Here is a 21,045-nt window from a genome sequence, read left to right as displayed (position 1 = left end):
TTTGTTCCCGCCTGCGAAGGTCCTATTGGCCTTCAACCTTTCTGTACTTCGTCTTCGGTGGCATCTCAACGAAAAATTGCCGAAGGAACGACATTATTGCACGTTGTCGTGACCAATCCCCATCGACATCATCGTCCTTGTTGCAGTAGCACCGTACTCTATTATGTACTTTATTGAATCATTGTATCATCTCTCCCCATTCCCGACTCTTCCTCCACTTTCGTTCATCCCTTTCACAATGTCCTCTTTTACTAGCTAGGAGTGATTCGTAAGAAGTTTAGTAAGTATAAGAAATAGACACGTTCTTTTTCTCTTGATCTGGCAAAAGCACAGTGAAAGCGCAACAAAACATGCAGTTAATTTCTCATCTCTCTGCGGTATGCCGCATATATCTGGTTGCAATTGTGTGTAAATAATATGCAAAGTATAAACTTTACTGATATATCAAATCATATTTTGAAAAAAAAAAAGACAGAATCAATATCAAAGTTGAAGTTAAAGTTCTTAGAAAAAATATGCAAAAATTATAAAAATATTGAAAGATGCATCAGAAGAAGTGACGTGTTGTTTTCTCTAAGCAGTTTGTAAACATTTGTTGAGAGAAAAAGTTTCAATTTTAATATTTTAATTGAAGAGTTCCGAGAATGTTTCAGCGAAAATATTAGTGTAATAAATGCACAGAAGGATTCTTCTTTACATTGTATTAATTTAGTATTAAATAAGTTGTGTGAATTAAAATAAGTTTTATCTACAAAAATTATGAAAGTGAAAATTATAAAAGTGGACAGCTCGATGTATCTGAAGGTATCCAGCAGATACTCGTAAATACTATGTATATCTCGAAATATGAGGATAGTTAATTATTGATTTAGCGTCCTCGATAAAATTTTCAACGTAACCAACATAAATCAATTTGTAGCGACCGCATCCAGTTTTGCGTTGACATTTGCAATCGATCGAAACGATTCGCGTTCGTAAATTGTACAGAATGGCGCACAATCGATTGGCAGCAGCAAAGAATCGGCCTTCGGAGTATCGACATCAATGCTAAATATGTTACACGCTATAAACCGATGCGAGAAACAACGTTACAATCATTTCGAAGAAAGTATATCGAGTACATCGTGATATTGTATCGTTACGAAGAAATATTGATGTAATTCAATCGCTTAAAATTACATATGTAGAAGTTTGCTAAAATAGGGCAGCCATCATCAGAAGTGACGAGCTCGGCGTTCGATTGCACGTCGCAATTAAGATCTAGGTGATTGATCGTTCCTGTCAAACACGAGTATTCCGGAAAATGTCGAAGATGATCTTCGGGGAAGAGGTGGCGTTAAACGAGACAACGGAGACGAGAAAGAAAGGACAAAGAAGCAAAATAGGAAGAGAGAAGATTGAACTTAACTGGGGTCAAATTGACTCTAGTAGGGAGTCCCTGCATTCAATATGGCGACTTCCTAATAGAGTCAGGCTGACTCCTTTTAAGACGTTCACCAGGCGAGGAACTGTCTCTCGTGGAAGTACTTAAGAGCGTGCGCTTTAAACGAAGTTAAGGCCACTTAATTTACAAAGCGTTAGTTAATTTAACGGTAGCGAGACGAAGGTGTCACCAGCGATCTGCGACAGGTTTATGGAAAACAGCACCGCATGGGAGATGTTGCTCATGACGTGATTGATTGAGCACGTCGTGTCATATTATATCAGTTCATTTTAGAAATAAAGTCTTAGAATTTGTATCATTTGTACAATCAAAAAATATTTTTTATACCTTCTACGGAAATACGTATAATTTGAGAACTAAATTCACATATATATTTGTAAATAAAAATTGTAATTAACATGAAAATAGATGCTCAAGAAAAATATCAGTCCGTAATGCGATACACGTCCTTTGAAACCTACTATAACCCCAAATCCCCGATAGGGATCTCAGATTCCAATCTTCCCATCGCGGTAAGATGACTTCGTATCAGATGTTGTGTCTATTTATAGCACTGACAAAATTTATGATGCCGACAGGGAGTGTCGAATTCCTTCTACGTTTCGCAAACTAATAATGCACGATAATGATAACGGTAATGATGATGAATATGTATATATATAGTAGCAAATATTTAAATTAATGCAATTTAGAAAATTTTATAAAATGGAAAATTTTTCTAAAATTTCTATAAAACTTGATAAAATACATAAAAATATCTTTACATATATATATATATACATATATATATATATATATATATATATATATATATATATACATATATATAGTCTTAGAACATATATTATATCTGTTTAGTATTCTGTTTTTAAATTCTAGTTAATAAGAAAAAGAAAGACGTTTGTACGTAGCTGAATAGTTACATAAGAGTGCAGAATATATTGAAGCGAAGGCTGCATGAAAGGACGCAGGCCTCAAAAACACCGCAATGCGACTCACTCTGCGGGCTTCATAGACGACACACTGTACTAATATCATTAGAATAATCGAGTGCAAAACTACGAAATATAGTTTATTTATCTATCATCACCATTAATAATTGTAATTATTGTATTGTACATCTATGTTAAAAATTTAACAGAAACATATTATGTATGTCATATTGCAATTGGACAATATTCATAATCATCTCTTCAAGAATAAGGATTATTTATGCATATTTTTGCCAAGAAACGGCTGTGAGTATTACTCAACATGATGTTTCGAAAGATCTCTTCTTCCATTTCTTTTATTTTTAATTTTGCAGTTGTAGAAAATTTTTCTTTATTTTAATTTGTCTATTTTTTTTTATCTTTTTTAAGTAATTTGCGTGAATGTATGCGGGTTAAAAGCGCCGCGTGATAAATCGTCGCGCAGCCGTAATCCGACGTATAATAATGTTCTCATAATTTCGAGCATGTGAATGGACAGAAGCGCATATGCAGACGCAGATGCAGGAGGCGCACGGATATGTTGCACGTGCATCGAGGAGCATTAATTAACGTCAGGATCAGAGCATCAGATTTGACGCTGCCACGAGGTACAGTGCTCGTTTATCCTTGCGCTATCTGTCTCCTCGACGTAACGCGCGATGTACGTTGAGAGATTGAGAGTTTGAGAGAGAATGTACGCTCGTGCGAAATATGTAGTCATACAGCTAAATCCGCAGATAAAAAAAGATGGGCTTCTTCTACATCTATAAGTAGACTTGTCTCGCAATGCCTCTATTGTTTTGAAAGCACTCTTGGAACTCCTCAATTAAAACGCCACTCAGACTATCAGTCGCAACTTTTTCATAATTTAACAGATAAATCCGAAATTAAAAGAATAAAATATATTTACGAGTTTAATTGTCGAATTATATTTGTCAGCTGATGACTAAATTTTTTACATTTAATGAAATAATTTTCTCGAATAGCAAAAATTCCAGACGTAATGCATTTTCCCCCAAAGCGACAAATTCGGAGAACGGCATTCATGATGTCGCTTTTAACGTGCACCATTATTCATTACATAACAAATCATTTTACTGAAAGGCAGCGATAATTGATGAGGCCTTGGTCAGTAGTATAATCACGCTACGCATATTCCAGGCAACGATAATACTCATATATAGGGCATATACAGGCGACCGTAGTACTTGTACGACTAATGTCGTGTTCGGTTCCCACTGCAATTGAGTTTATTGTTTGTCACGAGAGTACCAAGAGTACAAAGCGCCAATATTATGTGCGAAAAGGATCGTTGTCCACTATATATTGAACGTATAAATTGGATATTAAATAATAGAATAAAACAAATATTATATGATAATAAAATGTGAAATAATATGAAATATACAATACATTTATTATATTTATTTTTATATATTATATATTATATTACATTTATTATATATGTATTAATAAAATAATAAAATAAAATGGTAAATTAATGTACAAATGTAATGTACAAATTTAATAATTGCTACTATTCACGCGAAATATTGGAAAAAATTTATTTTATACGAGATACAAATCTTTTTTGAAATATATTATTATTTATTAGCTCTCGGGCTCTTTAACTGTATACCGAGCAAGTGATTTTGCATTGCAAACTGATTGTAAAATAAATTCTTTTCAACCTGATTTTGAACGCCACGCTTTCAACACCGAGAATAGAGTTCTAAATTCCTTTATTTTGCTTGATGAGATATTGTTTTCTTCGATTTACAGTATAACATAAAGAAACGAGAGGAAGTGCAAGAGATCCAGCAAGAAGAACCTAATCCTCTGATGCGAAAGAAGAAAACGCCGGAGGAACTGGCGGCTGAAGCCGAAGCCGAGGACGAGGACGATTTCACTAGTATGTTCACAATTTCATTTCGATATACAAAATGTAAAAAGAATTGTTCTTTTAACCAATAACCAGCTTGATACAAGAAAACAAGAAATACTAAAAATTTCTATCTTTTTTTGGAAAGAATTTATATTTTTTTTTAATTAAACGTTTAATTTTATGACTAATATTATAAATAAAAAAATGTGTTTAACGGCAATTTAAATTAGAAATTGCGTTTCCCGGAATCTGTGCAAACCTGAGACTATGTCAATCTATTGATTTTCTGCGCATATCTGGCGCGCAGTTTTCTCTGTAAAAATAAAACTTGTTTTAATTTTGCAGACACAAATCAAATACTATTCTCTTTATCATTATTTGCGAGAGAATGTTAATTAGGGTTCGTGTATATTAAGATGTACCAGTACCTAAATAATAAATTAATTCCTCAGGGAAATTACTCTAGACTATACGTGCTTGAACACATGGCAACACTAGAGGGATTCAGAAACATTTGCCAGCGTATTTGCCCGAGTGTATCCAGACATGTATACCTTATTGCAAATAAATTGCTATCTGTCATAAGATACGTTATGTGATACATGTACAAAAGCTGTTACCACATTTATATAGACATGTTATATTCTTGCTCAAAGCTTCATTGTGAATATTTTTGTTTTATCAAACAATTTCGCTTCGATTGTTTCAGAACTGAGGAACACGATAGAAACGCAGGTGAACGAATTCAAAACGCAAATCGAAGCAAAGTGCAACCTCCAATGAGCCTATCACTCCGCGCGGTACGCGAGAAAGATGACGACGCCGTACGTCGTCGTCAGAATCGCGTCCGTTTCTCATCCTCTGTTGTCCGAAAGAACAAAGAGGCAAGGGGTAGCGGAAGATATAACAAAGCAGCGAGAAAGCGGAGGAATAACACGTGAAGTAGCCATCAGCATTGGGATGCCATCGTCGTGTCGACCAATCGTCGATCGATTTCAATGGTCGATTGGTCGATCGTTGCTTAGAGCAAAGTGAGCGACGAGAACGATCCAGAGGACTTGCCAAGATTTTCCAGGGAATTCCTGAAGGATCTTTCATTGCCGTCAAGATTGGATGCAACTTTGGAAATCGGAAATGATCCCGTTGAGAATTTTGTTCTAAACAAAACTTAGGGATGATCCAAGAAGAAAAATTGCTTCTCCAATTGTTTAAAATATATAGAGAAATACGAAATGGATTCAAAAGGTTGAAATTTATGGAATATTGTGAATTTACAAATTCGCACCTGCTGAAGGAAATTAAAAACCAAATTTCAAAGATTTCATTTCGAGAAGAGTTTAAGCTTCAACAAAGCCAATATTTAGAATTTAAAACAAATTATTGACTAAAAATGCGAAGCTGAATTTTAGACAAATTACAATGCAATTATGTTCTAAACAGATTAGAATCTAAAAAAATTCAGCAGGAATTCAATAAGGAACAAAATGTGACGTAATACGAATTTCATTGGACATCATAAATCTTCAAATATTAACTAAATAAACGATAGAATTAAATTTATACGCTAAATAGAAAAAAAAATCAGAAGACAAATTAAATCAGCAGATAAAAGAATGGAGTTGAAGATGCTCGCCGTTAAGTCTCTCAATCCCTGCGACGAGCAACTAAAAACTTTAGTAAAATAAAAGTTTCCGTAAACTTGGATGAATGCGAAAAAATTCTCGACGGACGTCCCGATATTCCCCAATACAATGCAACGAAGAAAAACAGACGACATTGAAGAAAAAGATCATGAAGTCGAAGATCACACCAGGAGAATCGATAAACACACTATGGATGATCGCCTTGAATATATGAAATAGGACAAATAAGTACACAAAATCGGTATGTTTCTTGATAAAACGGAGAAGACAAGATTGCATAAATCAATATATCGCGGGAAAAAAATTCGACATCTGTAGAAACCTAATCTCATCTGATTTGTAAAGTAAATCACGTGGCAAGACGGAAGAAGATTTCCAGAAGAGCGAGAGGAAAGATGTTTGAAATATTGTCGATCGTCAATGGTGTTCGTGATGGGAAAGTTCAGAAGGGAAAAGTGATGTAAATGATGACGAAGGCAGAAAGGGGAAAAATAAGAGAAAAAGAAAGAAAGAGAGAGAGAGAATGCTGACTCGACCAGAGTGTGATTTTTTTATGTCATTGTTGCAGTTAAAACAAAGTGCGAAGTGACGTTGTTTTATATAGGATAATTAGGTGTTCTGTAGAATGTGTTTAGGCGTAGTATAGTTTTATGACGAATCAATTATCCGATATGACGAGTGAAATATCCAATCGGGTGGGTAATCGAGTTATTTTCTATTTATAGTTCGTCTAGGTGTTTCACACACAAAGTTACGGAGAATTTTTGGCGCAATTTGGTGGTTTGAAAATCAGCCAATAGATTCATCGTTCGATTATTATCAATGTTAACGTTTCGTTCATCTAGATATTTTACGGAATTACCTATTTATTCTACTACGTTCCAAGATCGATATTATTATTGTCGCACACGACGAACGTTTCGGACATATTGATTGATTCTCGGATAGGGATGCTCTATATAATTAGACGCGCGATTTTTGGAACGATCTTTGAAAACGTTTTCAGGTAATCATCGAGACTTTCCAAGTTCTCTATCCAACATCAATAATTGGCGCAAAGTACATCTGAGAGATTGTTTCGCGACAACAGTAATATTCTATCTTTGAGGTCTTACTATAGTTGCCGCACGATCAGTCGGTCAGACGTACTTATTAGCTGTCCGACAGGAAACTTCGGACATAGTTGGGTATTTGAACACGAAACCTCAAACTTCCCTATTAGATGATCAATTAACAGTTCCGACATATTCGTCGTATGAACCTCTATACTACTGCATATACAGTCGGCATTAACTATCTCTGGATTAATTGCTGTCCCTTTCTATCGTGTTATAAACCCTTCTCTTAGGTGGTAATCGCGTTGCAGCTTTTGACTATAGAATTATGGATTGCTAGCTGTACAGTTTCTATCATGATATACAAAAGACAAGGTGCAAAGCTCCGTCTACAGTGAGAAAGAACAGACAACGTAAGTAAAAATAATCCCAAATAAGCAAGATAACAGAAATGTAATTAAAATATGGAAAAAATTAATGAGCAAATATATTAAAAAGTGAAGTTATTGGTAAAAGCTGAGCCAATATCGGTTACGATATTGGCTCAATATTTTCAATATTTGAGATTAATTTTTGATTAATTATGCGCTACTTTTTTATCGAACGCATTAACCTTGTCTTTTTACGTCATGATTTCTACGTACACAATACATAAAACATGCAATAAACATATCAAAGCCGGATATATTCATGCGCCTAGTGCATTTAAATTCATAATTATTGATATTAAATTGCAAATAATTTAAATTCATCGATTTAATACCTACGCAGAATCTACAAGATCGAAGGGAGCAGATGCGATAATAAGATAATGTGTGTGACAGTGTAATATCCCTCAAAATTCTGTCAAATTACACATTATTTCTCTCGACCGGCAAGCAAAATTTTACACTAGCAGTTGATATTTTATAGTTAAAGGTTTTAGACTCCTTTTTAGAGTCCAAAAAAAATTCAATTACAATGCAGCGCCGTCTGGTCGCGCAGCATACGGCTCTCAAAGCAGATATTATGCTTGCAAATATCACGTGCTCTAAAACAAGGCGCAGGGCGGAAAGTTTAGCCCCTCTCGTTCGCTACGATGCAATGACGATGGATCTTAATATATATACATATTATATATATATATAAATATATACATAAATAAATATAGATAACTAAGAAAAGACGAAAGAAGCAAAAAAAAAAAAGAAACGTACGTTAGCACGTTAAGTTTTTAGGAAAGGATTTTTGGATAGTGAGAAAATAATAAAAAATAGCTGAGTTATATAGTAGATAAAAGTTCGTTCGCGCGCGACAAACTGTTTCGATATATTAAGGGGAGAGGGAAATGACGAAGGAGGAGTTCTTATTATTATCGTCATTATTAGTAATGCTACCATGATTATTATTAAGATTCCGTATTTAAAGATCAACATCGAGCGCCATGGAAGAATCGCCACGAAATATAAAAGATGATAATTAGTAATCCTCGCTCTGCCATTTTTCCAATAAATCCGAAAAGAAAAGTGTTAATTTAAAAAAAGTTAAGTGAGAAGCGAAAAGTGACATCAACATGATGGACAATTTATTGGATTCAATCAAAACCAACGGAAGACCTAAATGAGCCAAACTCAGGTTCTTGGTCCTTTTTTATACTTTTTGGATTTTCTAAGTCTTCAGTTGTATTCATTACGTCTTCAACCATTCAATCAAATCTTGAAATTGAAATTTTTATTATTATTACCATTGTGAGTCGTAAATTCATTTCTTCTAACAAAAGATTTATGAAAGCTTTTGAATATTCTGATAATGTCATTAAATTATTTTAAGGTTTCCTCTATGCTTATATTTTTACATTTTGATTCTATTTATAAACGCAAATGCGTGAATAATGGATGAGTTAAGCAGGACGTAGACTGCAAATTTAATCAATGTGCGACTTGAGCACATATATGCCATATTGATGTGATACTCATCGAATCAGAGAGGTTTAAATTGGATTTTGCACTAATCGACTTTGTTACTACGCGGGATATTTCATTTTTGGTTCTCTTTAATTATATAAAACATTACGCATTTATAGTACGCTGAACTGTACCTAATTTTTTATTTTATCTATCATGTTTGTTTTTTAATGCAAAATAATACCAATCGGACTTTCTAAATCTTTTCTAATAAAATCTATTCAGAAAAGAATGGGTTTTGAATTTATCAGAGTGCAATTTTGAAAATATCCTGTCACTAATCTACACATTCGGAATTAATGCATGTGAAATTTATATAAGGAAAGTTACAAGAAACGGGGACGCAGATATAAAAAGTGAGAGGAAAAAAAACGTTTAATATTTTATAGAGTCATTTTTGTACGGGAGACGAAGAAGCAAAGTGTATTTTTTTATTTTGGACGAAATACTAAATTTTTTTCACGCGTTTTTTTCTTAGCGTTTTTTAGTGTTCCTTACCCTTAAATGGCAGGGTAATTGTATAATAAATTAGTGATGCATTTAATTCGTAAATGTTAAATAACAAACTGATAATAAAGCGATAAGTTTGTTTCACTACTGATAGAGTGAGGTCAAAGTGATCTAGTGTGATAAAAGGTTGTATTATTATTTATATATTTTTCTAATTAATTTTGTTCTTTATTAACTTAATTTCTTTTAGATATGAAATAAAATAAGGTAAGGAAAAGCTATATATAATTGTTTGAACAACCCTGATAAGTTTAATTTCACAAAGTTTGAAAGACTGAAGCTTGAAAATAAAATTAATGATAGAATATTTGCAAAATGCAGATCATTTGGACGTCACTTTATTGGTTTACAGTTAAATAATCGTTAAATATCATTATATATCATTCTCTCTACAAAGAGATATGGTTATTAAATCTGTCCATTTTCTATCTTTCACTTAAATCGAACTGTCTTCTGTCTTCACTTTTTTATTGATTTAAATATGAACTGTATATACATGCATGTTATCATATTTTCCCTTACAAATGTAACATTTCTCTTCTATCGCCAAAAGCTATCACATTCTAAAGTAAAGTATGAAGAATTCTTTTTGTCTCTTTGCAAATCTCTTGCAAGCTATTGTGCGTAATTCCGCTAAAATTATGCGTAATGATGCTTGGTAGCCGTACAGAATACGACACTTGAAAGTATATTAAAATTTTATCTATATTTATTTCAAAAAATACTTTCTTTATTAAATTTTGATTTTATCGTATTCTTAAATTTTTTTCCTCTTTAGATGATTAATAAAATAAAAGCAAAGACATAAAAATAAGTAAATAAATAATAAAAACAAACGAATATCTACCATGACTACCGAATCGGGAAAATAAAACATTATTTTTATATTTATTGAATTTTTTTACAATTTATACAAAGATTACTAGTCTTATAGATGTTGTGGCCCAAAAAACTCGGACATTACTATCCGAGAGTTAATTATCATCGAGCAAACGGTATTCCGCATGCGCAAGCAATCGAGAAGGCATTTTACTTTCCGCATTTATTCCGCATTTTTATCGCGAAAAACCGCGAACTTTCTCCCGCAATTCGCGAAAACAGCAATACCGCCTTCAAAGTTTGTGAAGTTCGGCGGTGGCCGAAAGTTTTGCAAAAATCGCTGACAATGCTCTACTACCCTTCCTTTTTTCTCAGTTTTATCCCTTTCAGTTTCTCCCCTATTTCTTTCCCCCTTTGTTCCCTTTTCTCTCTCTCTCTCTCTCTCTTTCTCTCTCTCTCTCTCTCTCTCTCTCTTTCTCCCTCTCTCTCTCTCTCTCTCTCTCTTTCTCTCTCCCTCTCCTTTTCTTTTTTTTCGATTTCCGGCGGAAAACTTCGCCGTTCAATGCGACTCCGCAGCTGTTTGCTCGCGAAAAACAAACAAAAAACTTTTTCTTCAGCATTTGACTTACCCCCGTTCTCCTTTCGATCCTGCTCGGGAGACGGATGAGGATTTCCATAGGCTTAAAGTTCCACCTAAAAATATGATTTGTTATTTTTAAAAATAAGGTTTAATCGAGTGATAAATCATAGATTTCACAAATACAACAAGAAATCGATTCCTGCTGGAGACATTCAATTGATAAAAAAATTATTTAATAATTTAACAATGAACTATTTAAGCTTGTGAAAAAAGTTAGCTGTGTATGTCAGATCACAGAATTGAATGTGAGTTGCCCCTATATATTTTTACTCAATAAAATTTCTTTTACCAGATCAAGTTTCTATTATGCATATTTTGATGTTTTCTTACGCAGCAGAATATGATCTTGATTGACAGAATCTAAATTTAAACTCCAGCGATTCACGCATGAGAATCAAGGAGAGGATCGATTATAATATATACAGAATGCAGAAGGAACGAAAAATTATTTTTTGCAATGTATTTTTGATGTGTACTCGATGTGTAATCTCTTTCGCGTGTCTGTCGATGTGCATTTCGAATATCTTCTCCGCTTGTCGTGTCTTCTTCTTCATCAATGTCACTGGCTGGCTGGTCTTCTTCGTCGTGCAGCTTATCGCTCTCGTGTAACTGTCCGTCTGGCTGAAGATCTTCGAAAATTACCCTGTGATGGGTACTTCGATTCCGCGATTAATCCCAATTGACGCAGGCGATATATACCGTAACCTACCTTCAAAGAAGTTCTGTTACGCGTTTTATTCGAAGATGAATTTTGACTCTTTTATACATTGTATTTTATTCATTTGCGAAAATTATGAAAAATATACAATAACTTAAAATCTATTGTACAATACGCGAGATGCAATTATAATTTATATGTCTGTTTATTTCTATTAAAAATTATAATCATTAAGTCTTTATAATTATATTTTATTCATAATGTTATTGAAGTATATATTTACAATATTTATTATTATTATTAGTGTAGAATTTTATTGTTAATTTTATAATTGTTATAACACCGTTTATTCGATACAGAATTTATTTTGAATATCTATTGCCAGCCTCTTAGCTTTAGGATATCAATTAATATAATCAAAGAAGAATTATATATATATACAAAAAGATTATATATATACATATATAATGCATACATATATATCTACATATTTTGTTATCAGAGCTAAAAAGATAATGGATAACGAGGTCATTTTCGAAGATCCGATCTCGACTAAAATCTACGCTCTTTCCTCTAAAGTCTTGCATGTTTGATTACCCTAATTAAATCTCATAACTGCAAATTAGAGCACTAAAATTCAAAGATTTTTATTTTATCATAAAATTAGCAAGTTAATGATATTGTATAAATTATGATAAAATCTTCTAATGTCTTTTGTTTCAAAAAATTTCAAAATTTACAATTTTTATATAATTACAATTATTTTGCAAATAAACGGAATAATTTTTTATATTTACAATAAAATTTTAACAATTATTATTTTACAAAAAAAATTATACTGATAAAAGCATTAATTTAAAAAAAAAGTTATTGAGTTTTCATATATTGGCATGTCAAAATTGAAAATCAAAAAGTTAAAAGATTTTTCCGATTTCCGAATAAAATTAAAAATATCTTTTTACTTTTTGACTTTCCTTCGTACGTCGTGGTTATGAGTTTTGAATTAGGGCACTAATATGTGTGCAATGACATCGTCGCTGTATTCTTCGAACATCCATGCGATGTGCCGTTCAAATTATATCCGAAGCGATGTTATACTCAAAGTCAATTACTCAATGTAAATCGATCTACCAAAGATATATGCATTTTCTCGTATAATTTTCGATATATGCAGTATTTATCCGCTGTAGATGCGTACTGAGTATATTCATGGAATTGATCAAGAACTGCACAAGCGGAAGCATTATCTTCTCCCAATATGTTAGAATTTATGAAACTTATAAATCTCAACATAAAATATAAATATACAAAATACATTATATATCATTTTCTATATTTTTTCTAATCTTTGTACATAATCGATGTAATTTTTATAATATTTAAAAGTTCTAAGAATTCAGGAACATATAGAAAAGTTGAAATTTTAGGATTCAACAAATTATTAGTTAAAAGATGACAAATTCGATAAATTATAATTTTGCAAAAAAGCAAATCTTTACTAAAGCTCTACGAGGATGAATGCTCCCGCTTGTACAAAAAGACGTGGCGACGCACTTAAAGGACCAGGAATGTTCCCCGGAACAAATTTTGATCAACAGTTATAAGCGAAATGTAATTTAAAAAAACCATTAACACCCAATAATTTAACTCCTCTAGCGAGAAATAGATAAATTCACTGTGTCAAGACACCGAGACGTTATCCTGGTCTACTTAATCGTAATGGCCACTTAAACGCAGCAATTAACAGTGAACGTAAAATATTTTGCTTAATCGCTCTCTCTCGTCTCACTTATCGCGACTTACTCTCCTTTAATCGTAATCACTCTGCATTAATCTCTGTACTAATCTCTCTATTAGCTGCTGTTGCTCTAGAAAACGTTTGATGTGTCTCTATGTAGCGTTTGAAAATGTGGAAATCAAGATGTTGGTGTGATACATTAAACAAATCTATTTCTATTTCGCCGAAAGGCAATTTTTGTTACTTAATTTTGTATTTCCTATTTAATTATAACTATCAATTTTTCGAACGCGTTTAAACACAACCGATGAAGAAATTACTTATTTATCTTTAGCGAAAAATTTATCTTGATCTTTACAAGTATAAAATAACATTCGTTTTACAGTTGAGAGAAATGATTCAATTTCAAATTAATCGAACAATCCCCACAACGTGTGATTCCCACATTTATAGAGATATTGTGTATAAAATGCATGCGCTCTTCGTCGTAACAATGTTCTTGGTATCCAAAGGATGCAAAGGTAAAGCTGAGTGAAATGCATCAGTCGATTATCGTACTTGCACTTTTCTGAATTTCAGATTAAGTAAGTGTATTATGTATATATTATTTAAAAATGCTAATTTCTCGATGTTTGTTTTTTCTTTTGATGCGTTTTGCTTTGCTTTTTTGGCGCTAAGATGTTCTAATGTCAAAGAAATATGTATACATGTAACATGTTACAAATGACAAAACAAAATTTTTACTGAATTAACTTCTTGGTACTTTTTATATTTACAACATTTATGCATGAATGCTTCAAATTTGATTTACATCATATCGTGTGTTATTATATTTTACATAATCAATAGCAACTTTATATTAAAATCTGCTATATATTTATTAAGTAAGAAAACCCAGATTTTTTTATATTAAGCACTTAATAAATTTTGCAAAATTAACTGATGCATTCACCAATTTTTCTTTAAAGCAAAAGAAAAACAAAACAAAAATGATTTTTACCCTCGAGATACTACTTTGGTGCTTTCTAAAAATATAAAATTTTTAAAAAAATATTTTATTTTATCTCCTTTCCATAAAATTAATAATTAATAATTGATTTATCAAATAAACCTGCACACATTTACTAACATTTACAAAAAAGAGACATGACATAGAGTTCATAAAACTTTGTGAAAAAAAGAAATTAAAATAAGGACTAAAACAATCTTGCATTTCAAGATAGCCATTGAGAATCTCGAGGGAAAAAATAACTCGCTTGCATCGAAATTTCGCTGTTCAATGGAAAAATAGTGTGCTGTTTCTCTCAATTTCAGTGGAAATGAAATGTGGCGCATTTTCTCTTCATCGGATATTTAGCTCTCTCTTTGTAATTTCTCCGTAGTGTCACTTACAAATATAATTACTTACGTGTAACGCACATGCATACATTGCGCGTTACACCCTATTTCTCTATCGTATACTTAATCTGTGTAGCGAGATGAAAGAAAATAGGAAAGCAAAAAATAATAGCGTGTGAAAAACATCGAGTGTTTGATGTTACCGCTGATGCTGATGTTACTGCTGACTAATGTCGTGTGTCGTTGTTGTTTCTTAATAATCAACATTAACCCTAAACAATATGAGACTATTACTTTTTGAATTCGAAATAGAACATTACAATATCGTATCAGAGTATAACTTCTATAAAAATATATTATAAGTATGAGAAACATTTGTATTATATACTATTATCTTTATATCATTATATTAAGAATTGCATATTAATATTTATCATTATTAAAATTATAGATTTATTATTCTATATTTATTACCAATTATTTGACTAGAGTTTACAGTTAAACTATATATTATATTGTTTAGGGATAATAATGCTCGTCGCCATGTCGCTAATAAGAGAAAATCGTCAGAGAATTCCTGCAAAATTTCTGGAATTGTCTGCACGACAGCTTGATGTATTGATTAACAATGAAGATGAAAAAAAACTTCACTCGATCCTGACGCATACGATCACGTTATTATCTTGAGTCTTTCTTCATTTATAACTTCATCTTCAATTGTAATTATTATTAGTTATAAAATGAGAAAGTAGCAATTAATGAAACTCATGTTGAAAAAATTAGAAAAACTCATGTTTACAAAATGAGAAGCTCAGAAATCGAGAATAATCAGACATTATTATATCGAAATTTGTGTCAAATCTTTATTACTTTCAAATAACCATCTCTATTAGCATAAAATCTAATCTAACTATTCAATCTTTTAACTACTATCTTTTTTTTTAATCTTATTAGTTTAGGACAATACTGTTATTTAAATGCAATAATTATAATCCCTATTGTTTTGTATATCTAATCCTAGTTCTTGTTATCTTTTTCTCCATATATATATACATATATATAGCATATATATCTTTCGATACTTATATCTCTTAATTGCTCTCGGACTTGCTCAAATCACCTTTACGTTTGTCTCCCGTGCGCGCTGTGCAGCATGTCATACTCATAAAAAGTGCATAACTTTCCACATACTAGAGAGTTTAACACTTTTGCTCCCTTTCCCTTCAGCCACCCTAAGCCAATTTCGCGCGGCACGTGGCACGTGATATCTATTTATATGTCAAGAAACAAAAAAAAGAAAACGAGTTAAGCACTCGACGATTCGTGTTTCATAAACTTTCACGTAACATAAGCAGAACGAACGATTTCGCGATATAACGCGAGGCTCATCCCGCTTTTCGGCGTATCGAACGTTTAATCAATATCGATCGCTCTATCGACTGATCTACCGTGAAGCGAAGTTAGTTTTTGTCTCACTTTGCGACTATCGCGTTTCGAGGGAACATACCGCAGATTGATTGCATAGATGATCCAAGAAATTTGTTTAACAATTCATTACATTTAGTACAAACGTTTATTAGCGTCTATGAGTCTAGTGTAGACGTAGAGTATCTAAATTACGGCTTATACATAAAATCAAAATAGACAAGTGATAGAACGGAGTGGATGTGTTCCTTTTTGCAGAAAAAAAAAAATGAAAAAAGGCTAAAATACAGCTGCTGCTTTCTATACGTGCCTATTCACGTTACACAAACGGTGATATTTCACATTTTCTACACTGTATTTAAGCTAAATACAAATCGCGTTTAACTTCAGCAGTCGTTGAAGTCACGAATTAACTCCTCTTCACCGATTGTAGACCACGAAATCTCGCTGACCGCTCGATCGTTCCTCGAATCAATTGTTTCTCCGGTGTTAAGTCGTTCGAGAAACGCTCGACGCGGATCGCAGATCGACGATAGAACGGATAAATCTTAAATGTGATTGATCTGTCGAAAGGAAACAAGTAGAGAGGAGGAATGGAATAAATTTCAACAAATTTAATTCAATTATATATCTCTCGAGGATTTGCCACTGCAGCAATTTGTAGATTCTTAGGATTGAAGAATCTTATAATTTTGGAATTTAACGTTATGATAAATCTTAATAATAAATAATACTGATGAATATCAATTCAATCGACAAAATAATTATTTCGCGTAATGAGCAATAAATTCTTTTTCACGCGTTTAAAATTTCAATGATAACTACTCGAGTTCCTTAAATCGTTAATTGTGAACTGTTCCGTTCCTCCATCTTCTTCGTCTAACTAACGAATACCAATCCTACTTGACTACTTAATCATGAAAAAAGAAAAACCGTTGAGAGGATGGAAACAATAATAAATCTTAAAAAGGAAGAATAACTTTGTTAGGTCCCAAATAGCGCCGAAAATTTTAAGGATCAAGGCGGCAAACGTTACGTTTTTTCCATGTACATAAAAATCTTTAGGGACATCTCGATCTACATTTTAACTCGTTATCGTTTTTACAATGATGGTTTTATCGTAAAACCGCGACCGAGAGCGAATACGACAAAAGGGAAGTTACAATACGCGCGGGTTTCTCACTTCCTCGAGACGTTTGTTCACGAGAAAGTTCCTAGGTAGGTCCTTTAGGTCATAGACAAAGGCCGTACATAAACTCCGAGGACTGTAGACGTCTAGACATATAAATCTTCATAAATAAAATCTGAACATGCTAAATTGAATTACTGAGTTCGTGAATTCTTGGATCTGCGGACTCTTACATCCTTGGAAGTGTAGATTGTTGAAACTCTTAGATATTCGCGTCATTTAGGATTTATATAGATCCTCGAATCCTTAGATCCGAGAATTCAAGCCTTGCATTCTGTTGTCTCGAGATCTTCAATTATCTTTCCCTCGCAATTGGGCTCTCGATCAATCGATATATTAATCCCGCGAGAAGGAACATTAATTCGTTGAAAAATTGATTATTGTTAATTGATAATCGACACACGATCTCGAGGAACGTCGGGAGATCCGCGGACACCGACTTGGCTATTCAGAGACAACGACACAACGCATTATAAAGTAATAATGATAACTTAACGTTAATCGATTACTATTAACGGTCACTCACATCGCGAAAGGTGATGACGATGATGATCATTCTGTCCGCGACTTATTGCGTTTCCCTTAAAATATATTATTCTGAAGGGACAAACAAGAATAATAACAGACGTTTAAAATGTCTTGGTATATCGATAAATCTCTATTTACAAGCAACTTAAATAATTTCAAAGATAATTTAAATCGGTCATATATATTTGGGTGGCCGTTTCGATTGTTCGTAATTGAAAAATTATTTTTATTTCTTCGACAACAAATGTCGCTGCCTTCGGTTATCTGACAAAAGAATAAGAAGAAACGCGATAATTCGGGGACATCCGTAGCTAGAGAAGTTAGGCGTTAAGCGAGATACATCATTAAGGAAGTTAACAAACCAAATGTGGTTAAGTAGATAGATTTTAGCTTTATACACAAGAGAGTGCTGAGGGAATATTCATGGAAATGAGAGAGAGAGAGAAAGATTGAGAGTGAGAGAGAGAGAGGGTGAGAGAGAGCTTTGATCGATTGATGAATGAATTTTGAAAGAAAAACGCTAAAAAGACTCCGCATTTTTGACTGCCATTCGAGTTAGAAGTGATTCGTTGTACCAACATGTCCGAGCGAACTTGTGCGATGTTTGTTGGAATGAAATTTTTTTTTATCGTTATTGTTGCTGTCACCAGAATTATATATACAGAGTGAGCAAATCAATTGCATTTTCTTGGATCTTTTTGGTCAGTTTTGAGTTAATTGTCAAAAATTTGACGAAACGCTTTTCAATCTTGAAAATTTTTAATATTATATTATTTCATCAAACACAAATCTTACAAATTTTTTTAAAGTTTACTTAAAATAAAACTTTATGCAATTCCAAAATTTATTATTATAATTATAAAAAACGCTATATTTTTTATCACACTTTGACACTTTTGATAAAAGAAAAATCGTCTCAATATAAATAAAAAAATCTACGTAGATCGAAGGAAGTGCTCTTGATTTGAAACTCTGTATTATCAAATGTTATATCTTATACATTTAAATTTACTATTGTTACATTCAACTGTCGCATTTGTTAATGTTATTGCTTTCTCTAAAAGTTTTGTAATATTGTACGAACATTTGAATTTTGCAATTCAAGTATTTGAATATTGTGTAAACTGTTTTAGATTAAAACTTGTCTAACATTGATTGCTCTTATTATATCCTATCTGTATTAACCTACTGGAGTACTGAATCAATCAAATGGCTAGAACTGTGAACAATAAAAAAGTTGATTTAAAAAAAATCCTTTTTTATCAATAAATATATGTTGAATGTCTTTTCTTTTTAATATTCGAAATTAAATTTAGCTCTCAGAAAAATTACTTATAAAAAAAAAGAATAAAAATATGGTGATCCAATAGGTTACGATAGATAAACTTTTTCGACGGTTTAAGTAGAACCTTTCATCTTGTTCAGTGTCAATAATGTCATATTTGACGATAGCGTACGTTCGATATTGTTGCGGACCAGACTCTTCGTGATTTTGTTAAACCGAGAAGCAATACTATCGATGCCTACAATTACTATTATCGAGCGAGTGCTTAAATAAACGATTAACCTACAATCCCGGAACCCTAATACGAGATTACTAATCAGTTGCATCCGTTTCATGCTGTGAAACAATTAAGTATTTTGAACAGCTAATTTATTTATAATAAATATTTCACGTGTACAGTGTGCAAATGCAATGAGTATTCTTGAAACACAGTGATATTTTTTATTTTATTTGTTATTATAAAAAGTAATTAGGGTTCTAGGATTAACTGCGAAAAATCTGAAAACTTTCACGACAACTTTTCGCAGATTTGAAACATCCCCGCAAAATAAACCTGAATGCGCCATAACGAAAAAAAAATCCACAGGACGAGATGAAGACAGGTATAAAAAATTAAGCTTGGGTTAACTTCATCTAATCTAATCTGAGATAATCTGAAGGATTAAAGATAAATCTGAGCTTATTTTTTCTCAATTGACATATCTGCGAGAAGGTGTCCTTTATTAAATTAAAACGATATAGAATAAAATTGTTTGAAGAATTTAACAACACCGAATTGAATCAGGAAAATGTGAACGAGAATCGCACGAAGCTTGCTCGGAAAATGAGTGGAAGATCACGAATGATCGAAAGATCACTTGGACTTACGAAATCTGCGAACGAACCCTTCCGTTCACAGGCTCATATTTTCTTCAATTTCATATTTAGCATGATTTTGAATTCCTACATTTTTGCATTGAAGGGTAGGTACTCTAAACTTGTATTTTCCGAATATCATACATTAAACGTTGAATCTTGAAATGAGAAACTGTAAACCTTGAATATACTCTTCTTATAGATTATTCAATTTTGTATTTAAATGATCTGACAATTAAATCTGTAAACAATTTTTGTTTAAGTCGATAGTACTTAAAAAAGAAAAAAAATACATGACAAAATACATTTTATCTTTCATTTGAAAATGGTATTTTAATCGAAAAATTCCACGAATGCTTTTAACAGAAAACATATTGCCTGAAATAAATATAAATGCAAAACAATTGCACTAGAATTTTAATGAGTTTTGTCTACAAATTTAATTATCAGGTCATGATTATTCTCCTTATGACTTATTGAGAGCGTTTGTATATACGTTGCTTTATGGAAAGCAAGGATTATGGAATTCTCGAATCGAAGAATCATTTTGCGGCGAACGAGAAAAAGAATGCTGAGGGAAGAACAGGAAGCTCGCGTGAACAAAGAAAGCGAAGCAAATTAGAAAGACGATGGCGGAGGAATAAAACCCTTGTATAAAGTAGCAGTGCGTAGCGGCTAATCTAATCGATAAAAGGAATGACACAAACGAGTTTATTGTTGAATATAATAATGTATTATGTAACATTAACAAAAGTAAAAAAAAAAGAAGAGCAGAAGACGGATGATGATAATATTATATTGTTGTTAGATATATATTATATATATTATATAAAAAAACCTAGGTATTAAGCGACCACCCAACCATTCACCCACACAAGTATACACTCTCGCAGGATATACAGGGTGTCTCGAAGAAAATGTATTCCAGTAGAGGAGACGCTTACTGCTCGAGTAAAATTTGCGTTCGTTTTTTTCTAGCGATGACTTCATCCGAAATATTTGTTGAAGATTAATAAAAAGCGAAAATAACCAAATGTATTTTATTCTCTTATCAGTTTTACTTCCCAACTAAAATCCTACTCGCTACTGCACAAACAGAAATTTTCTTTTCATTAGTTA

General features: G+C 32.4%; 1 protein-coding gene across 2 annotated transcripts in view; it reads left to right on the top strand.

The window, feature by feature from the left end:
- Positions 1 to 20,964, top strand: part of cpx (complexin) — a 137,832-nt gene extending 116,868 nt beyond the window's left edge. For both annotated transcript variants that reach the window (XM_012367567.2, XM_012367568.2), the window contains 2 exons: positions 4,198 to 4,327; positions 5,010 to 20,964. In XM_012367567.2, the coding sequence (XP_012222990.1) occupies positions 4,198 to 4,327; positions 5,010 to 5,083 (204 nt within the window). In that variant the 3' untranslated portion in view covers positions 5,084 to 20,964. The remainder of the gene's footprint in view (positions 1 to 4,197; positions 4,328 to 5,009) is intronic.
- Positions 20,965 to 21,045: the final 81 nt, after the last annotated feature.

Source organism: Linepithema humile, chromosome 4 (genome assembly GCF_040581485.1).
Source record: "Linepithema humile isolate Giens D197 chromosome 4, Lhum_UNIL_v1.0, whole genome shotgun sequence".
Classification (NCBI taxonomy): Eukaryota; Metazoa; Arthropoda; class Insecta; order Hymenoptera; family Formicidae; genus Linepithema; species Linepithema humile.
Note: the sequence above shows the minus strand (reverse complement) of the source record. Positions and strands in the feature narration are given on the sequence as shown.